This window comes from Mauremys mutica, chromosome 6 (assembly GCF_020497125.1).
Source record: "Mauremys mutica isolate MM-2020 ecotype Southern chromosome 6, ASM2049712v1, whole genome shotgun sequence".
NCBI classification, from domain to species: domain Eukaryota; kingdom Metazoa; phylum Chordata; order Testudines; family Geoemydidae; genus Mauremys; species Mauremys mutica.
In genome coordinates, this window is record NC_059077.1 from 1,138,582 (window position 1) to 1,153,807 (window position 15,226).

The 15,226-nt window shown below is 60.5% G+C and overlaps 1 protein-coding gene across 2 annotated transcripts in view; it reads left to right on the forward strand.

Moving 5' to 3' along the window:
• Positions 1–14,597, forward strand: part of TMEM8B (transmembrane protein 8B) — a 32,013-nt gene extending 17,416 nt beyond the window's left edge. Inside the window, exons 5-13 of one of the 2 annotated variants that reach the window (XM_045021727.1) lie at positions 188–459; positions 3,628–3,974; positions 4,304–4,400; positions 4,892–5,015; positions 10,505–10,647; positions 11,201–11,323; positions 11,819–11,965; positions 12,650–12,766; positions 13,718–14,597. In XM_045021727.1, the coding sequence (XP_044877662.1) occupies positions 188–459; positions 3,628–3,974; positions 4,304–4,400; positions 4,892–5,015; positions 10,505–10,647; positions 11,201–11,323; positions 11,819–11,965; positions 12,650–12,766; positions 13,718–14,565 (2,218 nt within the window). In that variant the 3' untranslated portion in view covers positions 14,566–14,597. Of the gene's footprint in view, positions 1–187; positions 460–3,627; positions 3,975–4,303; positions 4,401–4,891; positions 5,016–10,504; positions 10,648–11,144; positions 11,324–11,818; positions 11,966–12,649; positions 12,767–13,717 lie in introns of both variants that reach the window. The other variant, XM_045021728.1, reaches the window with a different exon arrangement.
• Positions 14,598–15,226: the final 629 nt, after the last annotated feature.

Sequence of the window (15,226 nt, forward strand, 5' to 3'; positions counted from 1 at the left end):
TCCCCCGAGCCGGTTCCCCCGTGGCCAGACTCAGTCTAAACTCCCACTGCCGGGAGGTTACAGGGCCCCGGCTCCCCATGCCAAAGGGGTGGGGCAGGAGCGGGTGGCGCGGGAATGTGGTCTCTGGGGGGGCAGTGCCAGTCTCGCCAAGGGGCCCCCGCGGGGCTGACGCTCCCCTCCTCCGCAGGGTCTTCGTGCCTAGCCACACGTCGCGGGTGCTGGTGCAGGTGCTGGGCTGCCGGGCCGGGAACCGCAGCGCCGCGAGCTGCCCGCTCTGGCTGACGGTGCGAGCCAAGGCCCCCCCGCTGCACAACTCCAGCGGGCTGGACTGCCGGGAGCGGGCGCCCTGCCAGCTGGCGCTGGAGCTGCCCCTCTGGCAGCACTGGTACTACGTGCTGCTGGAGAAGGCCCTGGGAGTGCCGGGCCCCATCCACTTCCAGCTCACCGTGCAGCTCACAGGTGAGAGCCGTGGGGCGGCTGGCAGGGGAACCACCCCAGGGCCCCAGGACCTGATCCTGTGCAGCCCCCACCAGAGTCCGGGGGGTTGGGGTTGGACCCCTGCGCACAGATGGCCCCGTCCGGGCTCCTGGTTCTAGCCTGGCTCTGGGAGGGTGTCGGGGGTGGGGGCTGAAAGCCAGGACGCCTGGGTTCTCTCCCCAGCACTGAACTTGGGCAGGGCAGGCCAGGCCATGTCGCTGAGACCGGGTGTGGGCAGCACCAGGCCTGTCTTTGCTGGCAGCAGAACCAGCTTCACGAAGCAGCTCCCCCGCGCTCCCCCCCCGCCAGGTGCTCAAGTCACCTCAGCAGCAGGGCTGTGGCCCCCGCTTTCCTGGCGGGACCCTTCCTTGTGCCAGACCCCCACGGGGCCCCTCCCTTCTTCCAGGGAGCCCCCCCAGCCCTGTCCCCTGTGAGACGGAGCCCCCGGAGCCCTGCCCGCCAGCCAGACCCTGGGAGAGACGTGTCCCCTGTGCAGGGCCCAGCAGCGCTCGGTCGGGTCTGTCCCTCGCCTGGCACGGCCTGGGCAGCCCGGAGGGGAGCGCAGGGAACTGAAGGGTGAAGCACCTGAGCCCGGAGCAATTCACCAGCCAGGCTGTGGGGAGCCCATGTCTCTCTCTGGCCCTCCTCTGTCAGTTCCCTGGTGACGGTCACCCCCCATCCCCCACTCCTCTGTTCTGAGCTGGGGTCTGAGCTCTGCGTCCCCGTGGAGGGAGGGGAAATGTCCCCCTCTGGGTCCTTGGGGGCCTGGTGACGGATCCTCCATTGCTAGGGGGCCTCCAGCTCAGTCAGCCTGGTGACACTCCTCCCCTCCATGTCTCTTAGCCTGCCCTGAGAGCAAACGCAATCCTTCCCCCCACAGGGTAGCCATGCAACTGTAGGGGGAAACTGAGGCACACACAGGCATCCTAAAAAAAAATCACCAAGAAAGCCCACTTCATCCCAATGCCTGACATTGCATCCTAGCAGCAAACGCAGCCACCCCCACCCCCGCCAGCCAGGCACAGCCCTCCCCAGGGAAACGGAGTCATTAACATACTGGAACAACTCCACAAGGGCTGGGGTGGTGTCTCCATCCCTGACAGTTGTGAAATCCAGATTGGCTGGTGTGACGGTGCTGCCCGTGGGAGCCAGCTGAGGTCACTCAATTAGGGTGAACTGCAAACAGAACGGGGCAGACAAACCCGAAACGCTGGTGGTTATTCCAATACTTAGATTTACCAGCCAGCACAGAACAGCTTCTGTATTACCTCACTGGTTACTCAGAAGTTCAAACAATGCAGTTCCCTTAAAGTGCCCAGCCTCAGGCCTCCATCCAGACACACCTGTCAGATATGATGATGATTCCTGAGAATCTTCTCTTATCATATAAAAGAAAAGGTTCTTCCAATCCCAAAGGGTCAGACACATACCCAGGTCCAATTATAACTTAGATCTTACCCGAAATACACGCTTACGATCAATTCTTATTAACTAAGCTAAAATTTATTAGAAAAGAAAAGAGAGAGAGTGTTGGTTAAAAGATCAATATACAGCTGAGAGAGCCAATTCAGGACAAATTGCTCAGAGCAGGGCAGTTACAGCCCAAGGCTGGGCTTTCTATCCACACCAAGGCAAACCAAACGAGCCAGACAAAGAGGACTTTGGTCTCATCTCACTGGCTAACCACAAGTCACACAAGCAATTCCCTTAGACCAGGGGTAGGCAACCTATGGCGCGAGTGCCGAAGGCAGCACGCGAGCTGATTTTCGGTGGCACTCACACTGCCCGGGTCCTGGCCACTGGTCCGGGGGGCTCTGCATTTTAATTTAATTTTAAATGAAGCTTCTTAAACATTTAAAAAACCTTATTTACTTTACATACAACAATCATTTAGTTATATATTATAGACTTATAGAAAGAGACCTTCTAAAAATGTTAGAATGTATGACTGGCACGCGAAACCTTAAATTAGAGTGAATAACTGAAGACTCGGCACAGCACTTCTGAAAGGTTGCCGACCCCTGCCTTAGACACTCCAGTTTCCCAGTATCACCACCAGTCCCACTCGTCCTGGGGATGAATGGTTATGAAAACCAACACCCCAATAAAAGAAAAAGGTTCTCTCGATCCTAAAGAATCAAGCCCCAGACCCAGGTCAATCTACACATCAGATCTTACCCACAAATCACGCTGTTGCCAATCCTTTAGAATCTGAAATCTAAAGGTTTATTCATAAAGGGAAAAAGGTAGAGATGAGAGCTAGAATTGGTTAAATGGAATCAATTACATCCAGCAATGGCAAAGTTCTTAGTTCAGGCTTGTAGCAGTGATGGAGTAAACTGCAGGTTCAAATCAAGCCTCTGGAACATCCCCTGCTGGGATGGGTCATTCAGTCCTTTGTGCAGAGCTTCAGTTTGTAGCAAAGTCCCTCCAGAGGTCAGAAGCAGGATTGAAGACCAGATGGAGATGAGGCATCAGCCTTTTATAGGCTTTTCCAGGTGTAAGAACCTCTTTGTCCTTACTGTGGAAAATTACAGCAACATGGAGTCTGGAGTCACATGGGCAAGTCCCTGCATACTTTGCTGAGTTACAAGGCGTATCTGCCTTCTCTCCATGGGTCAATTGTGTAGCTGATGGTCCTTAATGGGCCATCAAGCAGGCTAGGCAGAGCTAACACCAACTTGTCTGGGGTGTCACCCAGAAGCACAGCACAAGTTTGAAATACAGACAGTATAGAGCCAATATTCATAACTTCAACTACACACATATGTGATACACACATACAGACAGCATAATTATAACCCGCAAACCATAACCTTGTCTTAAAAACCTTATTTGACCCCCTTTATACAAGATTTGGTGCCACTACAGGACCTTGGTTGCAACGTTGGTCTATACGGTCTGAGTTCATGTCAATAATGTCACAACCCTCATAACGTCACAGCTGGTTTCTGAGAGCTATGCCCAGGGGTTAGCACGGGCTGGGTGGGTACCTGGCCTGGGTGATGCTGGGGGAGACTGGTCATAGCGGCGCCTTCTGGCCTGAGACTCTCCAGGAAGAGAGACCCGCCCGGGGGCAGGGATGGGGCCAGGGTGCTGGGGCTGGCAGCCCGGGGAGCCCGGTGACCGCGCTGCTCTCGTCCCCTGCAGACTGCTCCAGGCCCGGCCTGTCCCGGGCGCCTGTCCTGCTCCCCGCTGCTGCCATGAACATGCCCCAGTCCTTCGGTGCCTTGGTCAGCCTGTCGCTGGGGGAGATCCCGCCCCCCGTGGCGCCGAACGGCACCCAGCCGCCGCCAGCCATGCCGCCCCCCGGCCAGCGCTGCTGGCCCATCCGGCCCACGCTGCGCAACGAGCTGGACACGTTCTCTGTCCACTTCTACATCTTCTTCGGGCCCAACGTCTCGGTGCCGCCCGACCGGCCCGCGGTCTTCGGCATCAGCCTGCTGCCGGTGCTGGACAGCGGGGGGGTGCTCAACCTGGAGCTCAAACTCAATGTGGTGAGTGACCCCCCCCCCCACGGTGAGGGCAGGGCAGCACGGCTCAGGGGCTGGGGCACTGGCAGGGCTGCGGGGTGCCCGGGGCTGGGATGGGGGGGCTGTGGGTTGGGGTTCGGGGGCAGCGGCAGAGCCATGGGATTGTGGGGAGCCTGGGCCTGGGATGGGGGGCTGTGGCTCAGGGATGGGGGCAGCAGCAGAGCTGTGGGGTTCTGGGGAGCCCGGGGCTGGGATGGGGGGGCTGCGGCTCAGCACTGGGGGGGCAGTGTCAGAGCTGTGGGGGGCCCAGGCTGGAGTGTCAGGAACTCACTGCTGGGCTCTGTCCCTTTCAGTCGTCCCTGCGGGGGGAGAACGTGACAGTCTTTGGGTGTCTGACCCATGAGGTCCCGCTGATGGCAGGAGACAACGCGTCTGTCACCTGTGAGACAGGTGAGGGCTGCCTGCGCCCACCTCCCCGCTCCCCAGCGAGTGGCGCCAGAGGGGTGGGCCTGGGGCTGTTGGGGCGCCCAGCGGGGGGCGCTGCAGGTGAGGGGCTGGAGCAGGAGGGGGTCACTGGCTTAGACCCGGAGCAGCCCGTGTGGAGGCAGAGCCGTCTGCAGCCAGCGGCTCTGGTTCAGTGACAGCTGTTCCCAGCCGGCCCCAGCGACACCCCGACCTCCACGTGGGGGGAGAGCTCGGAGCGGCTCTGGGTGTAGCTGGGCCCCGTCACTGCAGCTTGGGCTGCCCCCCACCCCCCCACAGATGGGGAGGGGTCTGGGACGGGAGACGCGGCATAACGGGCACTGGGGGGCTCTCCCCCCCACAGCATTGCCCCCAAGGCCCCAGGGCTCCTCCCGTTCCATGGCCCCTGTGGGGCTGCCAGGACAGAGCAGGGAGGTCCTGCACCTGGGCCCCTGCTCACTGCCGCTTGCCTCCCGCAGGGTCCCTGGCTGGATTCCTGCTGTCTGTCAACAGCACGGCCAGCCTGGCCCGCGTACGGATCCCCTACCCCCAGACGGGCAGCTGGTACCTGAGCCTGCGCTCGCTCTGCGCCACGGAGCATGGGTAAGGGAGCGCCACGCCGGCGGCCGCGCCGGGGCTGGCACTGGGGGGCGCCTGGGGCATGGAGAGGGGCTGGGGTGGAGCTCGGGGGTGTGAGCTGCAGCTGAGGGTGGGACCCGCTGCCCCTAGGCTCACAGCAGGGGATGGCCCATGGGGAAGGGGCATTTGGGGGGTGGCCCTGGCAGGAGGGTGGGGGCTGGGGGACTCCCTGGGCCTTTTTGTACTTGGCTACTTGAACTGGCCAATGGAGCCGAGTGGCAGCTCAGAGCTGGCTATGCCTGCATCCAGTGGGGCCACCCCGTGGGGAGCCCTGCCTCTCTCCCTCTGCCAGGGCGGGCCTGGGCTCTGGGCACGGGCTGAGCTGGCAGGGCCGTCGGGGGCTGGGAGCCGGGGGTGCACTGCCTGGCTGCCCAACCCCACAGCGCTGCTTACTCCAAGCAGTGGGGAAAATAGCTGGGTCTGCCAGTGACTGCCCGGCCGCCCTCAGGGGCACAGCCCGGCCTGGCTTCTGCAGCATCCCGGGGCCTGTGCCAGACTGGCTTCCCAGGGTCCCCCCCGACAGACCCCCCATCTCTTGGCCTAGTTGTCCCCCTGGGCACCTGCTCTTCCTTGGAACCCCACCAGCTAGAGCGATGGGTCCACACAGCCATCACTGCAGAGCAACTCCACAGCCAGCCTGTGCGCGCCGGTCTCACCCCACTGGCTAACCACACGTCACGCAAGCAATTCCCTTAGACACTCCAGTCTCCCAGTATCACCACCAGTGCACTCGTCCTGGGGATGAATGGTTATGAAAACCAACACCCCAATAAAAGAAAATGGTTCTCTCGATCCTAAAGAATCAAGCCCCAGAACCAGGTCAATCTACACATCAGATCTTACCCACAAATCACGCCGTTGCCAATCCTTTAGAATCTAAAATCTAAAGGTTCATTCATAAAAAGAAAGAAATAGAGATGAGAGCTAGAATTGGTTAAATGGAATCAATTCCGTACAGTGATGGCAAAGTTCTCAGTTCAGGCTTGTAGCAGTGATGGAGTAAACTGCAGGTTCAGATCAAGTCTCTGGAGCATCCCCCGCTGGGATGGCTCATTCAGTCCTTTGTGCAGAGCTTCAGTTTGTAGCAAAGTCCCTCCAGAGGTCAGAAGCAGGACTGAAGACAAGATGGAGGAGCTGCAGCTGCCTTTTATAGCCTCTTGCCATGTGGCCTCTGCTTCCTTTGTCCCAACCGCAAGCTGCCCAGCACGTGGCCTGGAAAACCTGAGTTCTGTCCATAGGCCTGTCCCTGCCTTGCTGAGTCACAGCATGTAGCTGCTTCTCTCCATGGGTCAGTTGTATTAGCTGATGGGCCTTAATGGGCCACCAAGCAGGCCAGGCAGAGCTGCTGCCAAATTGTCTGGGGTGTCCCCCAGAAGCACAGCACAAGTGTGAAATACAGACAGGATAGAGCCAATACTTATAACTTTAAATACAAAAATGACACATGCACCCAGACAGCATCATCATAACCAGCAACCCAGAACCTTGTCATAGACACCTCACTTGACCTCCTTTGTACAAGATTTGGTGCCACTATATGACCTGGGTTGGAGCAATGATCTATACACTCACAAGCAGCAAAGAGTCCTGTGGCACCTTATAGACTAACAGACGTATTGGAGCATGAGTTTTCGTGGGTGAATCCCCACTTCGTCGGATGCATGTAATGGAAATTTCCAGAGGCAGGTGTAAATATGCAGGCCAGCATCAGTATAGAGATAACGAGGTCAGTTCAATCAGGGAGGCCCTTTTCTAGCAGTTGAGGTGTGAACACCAAGGGAGGAGAAACTGCTTTTGTAGTTGGCAAGTCATTCACAGTCGAAACGACCGTCTGGGCCTATACATAGAATGCTTCCGCTGACGTGCACAGGCAGAAATTCTGGAAAAACATCGCTTGCCTCATAACCTAAGTCGTGCAGAACGCAATGCCATCCACAGCCTCGGAAACAACCCTGACATTATAATCAAAGAGGCTGATAAAGGAGGTGCTGTTGTCATCATGAACAGGTCCGACTACCAAAAGGAGGCCACCAGACAACTCTCCAATACCAAATTCTACAGGCCACTTCCCTCAGATCCCACCGAGGAATACACTAAGAATCTGCACCATCTACTCAGGACACTCCCTACACTAACACCGGAACAAATCAACATACCCTTAGAGCCCCGACCAGGGTCATTCTATCTACTACCCAAGATCCACAAACCTGGAAATCCTGGACGCCCCATCATCTTGGGCATTGGAACTCTCACTGAAGGACTGTCCAGATATGTGGACTCTCTACTCAGACCCTATGCCACCAGCACTCCCAGCTATCTCCGTGACACCACTGATTTCCTGAGGAAACTACAATGCATTGGTGACCTTCCAGAAAACACCATCCTAGCCACCATGGATGTAGAGGCTCTCTACACAAACATCCCACACACAGATGGAATACAAGCTGTCAGGAACAGTATCCCTGATGATGCCACAGCACAACTTGTTGCTGAATCATAGAAGATTAGGGTTGGAAGGGACCTCAGAAGGTCATTTAGTCCAACCCCCTGCTCAAAGCAGGACCAATCCCCAGACAGATTTTTACCCCAGTTCCCTAAATGGCCCCCTTAAGGATTGAACTCACAACCCTGGGTTTAGCAGGCCAATGCTCAAACCGCTGAGCTATCCCCTCCCCCACCCAAAAACCTGGAGATACTGGGGATTGACCTCAGGACCTCATACATGCAAAGCATGTGCTATACCACAGAGCTCTGTGACTTTATTCTCATGCACAATTATTTCAAATTTGGGGACAATCTATACCTCAGTCCAGTGGCACCACTATGGGCACCCGCATGGCCCCACAATATGCCAACATTTTTATGGCTGACCTGGAACAACGCTTCCTCAGCTCCCGTCCACTCACGCCCCTTCTCTACCTATGCTACATCGATGACATCTTCATCATCTGGACCCATGGGAAGGAGACTCTGGAAGAATTCCACCACGATTTCAACAGCTTCCACCTCACCATCAATATACATGGGAGGTCCAGTTCCTAGACACCACGGTGCAAATAAGTGATGGTCACATTAACACCACCCTATTCCAAAAACCCACCGACCGCTATGCCTACCTTCATGCCTCCAGCTTCCACCCCGGACCCATCACATGATCCATTGTCTACAGCTAAGCGCTGAGGTACAACCGCATCTGCTCTAACCCCTCAGGCAGAGACCAACACCTACAAAATCTCCACCAAGCATTCTCAAAACTACAGTACCCATACGAGGAAATAAGGAAACACATCGACAGAGCCACACGCGTACGCAGAAGCCTCCTGCTACAAGACAAACCCAAGAAAGAAACCAACAGGACTCCACTGGCCATCACCTACAGTCCTCAGCTAAAACCCCTCCAAGGCATCATCAGGGATCTACAACCCATCCTGGACAATGATCCCACACTTTCACAGATCTTGGGTGGCAGGCCAGTCCTCGCCCACAGACAACCTGCCAACCTTAAGCATATTCTCGCCAGCAACCACACACCGCGCCATCGTAACTCTAACGTAGGAACCAATCCATGCAACAAACGTCGATGCCAACTCTGCCCACATATCTACACCAGTGACACCATCACAGGACCTAACCAGATCAGACACACCATCACCGGTTCATTCACCTGCATGTCCACCAATGTAATATATGCCATCATATGGGGGCTAATTTAGCTACAAAGAGACAGGAAAAAGATCTTGGCGTCATCGTGGATAGTTCTCTGAAGATGTCCACACAGTGTGCAGAGGCGGTCAAAAAAGCAAACAGGATGTTAGGAATCATTAAAAAGGGGATAGAGAATAAGACTGAGAATATAGTATTGCCCTTATATAAATCCATGGTACGCCCACATCTCGAATACTGTGTACAGATGTGGTCTCCTCACCTCAAAAAAGATATTCTAGCACCAGAAAAGGTTCAGAAAAGGGCAACTAAAATGATTAGGGGTTTGGAGAGGGTCCCATACGAGGAAAGATTAAAGAGGCTAGGACTCTTCAGCTTGGAAAAGAGAAGACTAAGGGGGGATATGATAGAGGTATATAAAATCATGAGTGATGTTGAGAAAGTGGATAAGGAAAAGTTATTTACTTATTCCCATAATACAAGAACTAGGGGTCACCAAATGAAATTAATAGGCAGCAGGTTTAAAACAAATAAAAGGAAGTTCTTCTTCACGCAGCGCACAGTCAACTTGTGGAACTCCTTACCTGAGGAGGTTGTGAAGGCTAGGGCTATAACAATGTTTAAAAGGGGACTGGATAAATTCATGGTGGCTAAGTCCATAAATGGCTATTAGCCAGGATGGGTAAGAATGGTGTCCCTAGCCTCTGTTCGTCAGAGGATGGAGATGGATGGCAGGAGAGAGATCACTTGATCATTGCCTGTAAGGTTCACTCCCTCTGGGGCACCTGGCATTGGCCACTGTCGCTAGACAGATATTGGGCTAGATGGACCTTTGGTCTGACCCGGTACGGCCATTCTTATGTTCTTATGTTCTTATATGCCAGCAATGTCCCTCTGCTATGTACATCAGCCAAACTGGACAGTCTCTACGGAAAAGGATAAATGGACACAAATCAGATGTTAGGCATGGCAATATACAAAAACCCATAGGAGAACACTTCAATCTCCCTGGACACACAATAGCAGATTTAAAGGTAGCCATCCTGCAGCAAAAAAACTTCAGGACCAGACTCCAAAGAGAAACTGCTGAGCTTCAGTTCATCTGCAAATTTGACACCATCAGCTCAGGATTAAACAAAGACTGTGAATGGCTTGCCAACTACAGAACCAGTTTCTCCTCCCTTGGTGTTCACAGCTCCACTGCTAGAAGAGGGCCTCATCCTCCCTGATTGGACTGACCTCGTTATCTCCAGACTGATTCTGGCCTGCATATTCATACCTGTCTTTGGAAATTTCCACTACTTGCATCCGAAGAAGTGGATATTCACCCACGAAAGCTCATGCTCCAATACGTCTGTTAGTCTATAAGGTGCCACAGCATTCTGTCGCGTTTTACAGCTCCAGACTAACACGACCACCCCTCTGATCCTGTACGGTCACAGTTCATATTAATACCGTCACACAGGCCTGGAGATATCCTCTCCTCCCAGGAAAGACAAGGCCTCTGAGTGTAGGTCCCTGGCCCCGTGTGTCTGTCTGTCAGTGCCGGAGCCAGGCGGTGTCAGCGTGGGGTCGGGGCCCTGCTGGTTGGTGGTGGGTGACTTGACTTGGCATCTCCAGTGGGTGCTGGCGCGGTGCCCATGGCCCTACCCTGGCACCTGCCGTGTGGCAAGTTGTGGGGGCTGGGAATCGGGGGGCCAGGCGAGTGGCAGCGTCCGTCGCATGGGTCTCGCGCCCCCTGTACCGCTCCTGTCCCCTCCCCCACGCTGACGCCAGGCTGTGTGTGGCAGGTTCGAGCCCTGCGCTAACGTGACAGTGGAGGTGTATTTACGGACCTACCTCTCCCCCTGCATCGACGACTGCGGCCCCTACGGCCAGTGCAAGCTGCTGCGCACCAACAACTACCTGTACGCGGCCTGCGAGTGCAAAGCAGGTGAGCGCAGTGGGGGCAGGTGAGGGGGGCGGGGCAGGTGAGGGAGGTGGGGGCAGGTGAGGGCAGTGAGGGGGCAGGGCAGGTGAGGGAGGTGGGGGCAGGTGAGGGGGGCAGGGCAGGTGAGGGAGGTGAGGGAGGTGGGGGCGGGTGAGGGGGTGAGGCAGGTGAGGGAGGTGGGGGGTGGATGGGGGCAGCCTCCCGGGGCAGCTCCACAGAGTCTAGAATCGGCCCCCGGCAGCACGTCACCCCCCTGTGCCCACTCACATTCCTACTGGCAAAGCCCCCTGGGGCCATCGTCTGGAAGCCAGGACGGGGCCCCTCCTTGCCCCCCCAGGCTGAGCCGTGTGGCTGGAGTGTCCGTCGCACCCGGCCCCGCTACCCCCGTGTGGCCCCAGGATCCCCGGCCTGGCAGCCCCCTCCCACCGAGGCAGGCCTGGGCCCCGCTCCCTGCGGCACGGCCCCCACCTCCCGCCCCGGCTGACGGGCCCTCGCCGCAGGCTGGAACGGCTGGGGCTGCACGGACAGCGCCGAGGCCTTTTCCTACGGCTTCCAGCTCCTGGCCACGCTGCTGCTCTGCCTCAGCAATCTCATGTTCGTGCCGCCCGTGGCCATCGCCCTGCGCAGCCGCTACCTGCTCGAGGCCTCGGTCTACGTCTTCACCATGTTCTTCTCCACCGTGAGTCGGGGCCGCGGCGCCTCCTGCGCTGGGAGAGCCGGGCGTGGGCGGGGGACGGGCCTTACCCAGAGCCGGGCGTGGGCGGGGGACGGGCAGTGAGGGGCTGGGCAGGGGCACAGGGAGGCGGTGGGGGGATTCACGCTGGGGGGCTGGGCAGGGGGAGGCGGTGGGGGGCTTCACGCCGGGGGGCTGGGCAGGGGGAGGCGGTGGGGAGCTGCATGCTGGGGGCTGGGGCACAGGGAGGTGGTGGGTGGCTGCCCGCCGGGGAGCTGGGCAGGGGGAGGCGGTGTGGGGCTGGCCGATGGGGGGCTGAGTGGGGGCAGGGGGAGGCGGTGGGGGGGCTGCATGCCGGAGGGCTGGGCAGGGGCACAGGGAGGTGGTGGGCGGCAGCCCGCCGGGGAGCTGGGCAGGGGGAGGCGGTGGGGGGCTGGCCGACGGGGGGCTGAGTGGGGGCAGGGGGAGGCGGTGGGGGGCTGAGCCGCGGTCTCTCCCCAGTTCTATCACGCCTGCGACCAGCCGGGCATCGCCGTGTTCTGCATCATGGAGTACGACGTGCTGCAATTCTGCGACTTCCTGGGCTCCCTCATGTCCGTCTGGGTCACCGTCATCGCCATGGCGCGGCTCCAGCCCCTCGCCAAGCAGGTGAGAGGGGGCGGCTCTGCCCCCGGGACCCCTGCCCCGTCGGAACCCCTGCCCCCCCTCGGGACCTCTGCCCCCCCGGCACCCCTGTGTGTCCCCCGAGGACTCCTGCCCCCTGAGACCTCTGCCTCCCCGGACCCTTGCTGTCCCGCAGGCACCCTGTCACCCCCCCCGGACTCCTGCCCCCTGAGACCTCTGCCTCCCCGGACCCTTGCTGTCCTGCAGGCACCCTGTCCCCCCCCCGGACTCCTGCCCTCCTCCTGGGCACCCTCATGCCACCCGCTGCAGGCTGGCGCATCGCTCCCGGGGGGGAGCCGGCGCCTCCTGCAGCCCTGGGGAGACGCAGCAGGGACTGGCCCCTGGAAGCCAGCGTCAGACGGGCCTTGGCTCAGCTGGGGGGTGGGTGAACCCCGGACACAGGCCAGGTGGTGGGAGCTGGGCCCCCGATCCCTGCTCTCCTCAGCCCCCCATTTCCCCTCGTCCCTGTGCCCAGCCGCGGCCCTAGGCCCCAGGTGCTGGCAGCTCGGGCTCGGCCCCGTGGGCGCTGGCAGGCCGGGCAGACCTGGTTCTGCCGCTCCAGCCCAGCCAGCCCGGGGCTGCGTGTCCCAGGCCCCTCGCCCTCAGTCCCACCCTGCCCCCGCCCCAGGGGGCTCGTATGTCGCTAACGCTGCCTGCTCTCCGCGCCAGGTGCTGTACCTGCTGGGTGCCATGCTGCTCGCCATGGCCCTGCAGCTGGACCGCCACGGGCTCTGGAACCTCCTCGGGCCCAGCCTCTTCGCCGTGGGGATCATGGCCCTCGCCTGGGTGAGGCCCATGGGGTGGAGCTGGGGGGCACCTGGGAGCTACAGGGGCTGCTGCCCCCCCCATGTCCCCTGTCCCCCTCGGCTCCCCCTACTGTGAGCTTCTCCTGCAGCTCCACTCTTCCAGCTGCACCCGCTCAGCGCCTGTCCTGGGGGGTCTCCCCCCCCACCCCCTCGGGTCCTGCCCTGCAGCTTCCCCTCCACTTCTCCCCCCATCCCTCCTGTGCCCCTCCCCCCCACTGCTCCCCATCCCCTCGGGTCTCTGCCCTGCAACACCCCCCCACTTCCCACCCCCCATCCATCCTGTGCCCCTCCCCCCACTCCTCCCCCATCCCCTCGGGTCCTGCCCTGCAGCTTCCCCCCCACTTCCCACCCCCCCATCCATCCTGTGCCCCTCCCCCCCACACTGCTCCCCATCCCCTCGGGTCCCTGCCCGGCAGCATCCCCCCCACTTCCCACCCCCCATCCATCCTGTGCCCCTCCCCCCATCCCCTCGGGTCCCTGCCCGGCAGCATCCCCCCCACGTCCCACCCCCCATCCTTCCAGTGCCCCTCCCCCTACACTCCTCCCCATCCCCTCGGGTCCCTGCCCGGCAGCTTCCCCCCCCCACTTCCCACCCCCCTCCATCCTGTGCCCCTCCCCCCCACACTCCTCCCCCATCCCCTCAGGTCCTGCCCGGCAGCTTCCCCCCCACGCCCCACCCCCCATCCAGCCTGTGCCCCTCCCCCCACTGCTCCTCCCCCATCCCCTCGGGTCCTGCCCAGCAGCTTCCCCCCCCACTTCCCACCCCCCCTCCATCCTGTGCCCCTCCCCCCATGCCCCTGCTCCCCATCCCCTCGGGTCCCTGCCCGGCAGCTTCCCCCCCCACGTCCCACCCCCCATCCATCCGGTGCCCCTCCCCCCAGCCCCTCGGGTCCCTGCCCTGCGGCGTCTCACCCCGTCTCTTGCCCCGCAGACAGCGCGCAGCATCCGCCGGCGTCACTGCTACCCGCCCACGTGGCAGCGCTGGGCCTTCTGCCTGTGCCCGGGCGCGCTGATCGCGGTGGGGGCCGTGCTGCTCTACGCCTGCGTGGAGACGGAGGAGAACTACTTCTACATCCACAGCATCTGGCACATGCTGATCGCGGGCAGCGTGGGCTTCCTGCTGCCCCCGCGCCCCAAGCCCGCCGGGCGCCTGGCCCCCCTGCCCCGCCACAAGGGCTGCGGCTACCAGCTCTGCGTCAACGAGCAGGAGGAGCTGGGGCTGGTGGGCCCCGCCACGGCCTCCGTCAGCAGCGTCTGTGCCAGCTGACAGCGCCGCGCCTGCCGGGCCTCCGCGGGCACCACGCTGGGGGCGACAGACAGAGCCCAGCCCCCCGACGGACCCACACCGAGGGGCACCCCCCACCCACAGCCATAGCCACCAGCCTCCCGGTGGGCCTGAGCCCCATGGCACCCCCGGGTGGTCTCTGCCTGCTGCTGCTGCCCCACGGACTGGCTCAACCTTCTGCTCACAGTGACTGGGCTGCAAATCCCCTGCTTGGGGCACTTCTGGGGCTGCCACGGGGCAACACGCCAAGCCCAGCACAGCCTGGCTCCCCGCCCGTGCCAGGGCACCTGCCTCCTGGGCCGGGGGCTCTGCTGTGTAATGGCAATTACAGCCCCGTGGAACCTGGGCCCCTGGTGTCGGTGCAGCTCCATTCCGCCGGGCAGGGCAGCCAAGGATGCTGGGAGGTGCCCGCTGCTCTGGGGGCGCTGCTAGGGCCTGACGGGGGAGAGGCTGGAAAACTGGATCCAGATGCAGGCAGCGTGGCCCCAGGCTGAGCCAGGGCAGGAGGCAGGAGCCGTGCTGGGGTGTAGGGCAGGAGGCAGGGGGCCGTGCTGCTCCTGCATGGAGAGCTGGCTCCCAGCTGTGTGGGGGGCCCCCTGGGCGTGTGCAGGGCTGGGAGCCCGAGGGCAGGGGCTGGAATGGGCTCAGCAGACACAGCAACAGAGCAGCCAGATGATCCTGCCAGGCTGGGCTCCGGATGGCACTGAGCCACAGGCAACCCCATTGCCCTGCTCCGGCAGCAGGCCAGTGCCCTGGGGACCTGCTGCCCCATGGCCTTGGGCTGCCAGAGGCCTCGGGCAGGCCCCCGTGGGGCCCAGTCGTGTCAGTATCAGGCACAGGCGGCCCCAGGCAGGTGCTCCCAAAGTTCAATGGGATCAGGGGGTCTCTTAGCCCTGCAAGGGGGTGTGCCAGAGGGAAACTGAGGCACAGGGAGGTTGACCCCTTGCCCAAGGTCACGTACTCAGGGTGGGTGCTGTGAAGGCCGTAGGTGTGACGCTGAGCGGCCCAACACCTGGACCATCACAGGCCCGGGCTGTGATGCTGTCACGGAGTGTGGGGGAGTCCGGCCCTGCACCCCTCTTCCTGGTCGCACAGTGACTCTCAGCCAGCGAGTAAAACAGAAGGTTTATTGAACAACAGGAACACAGGATACAG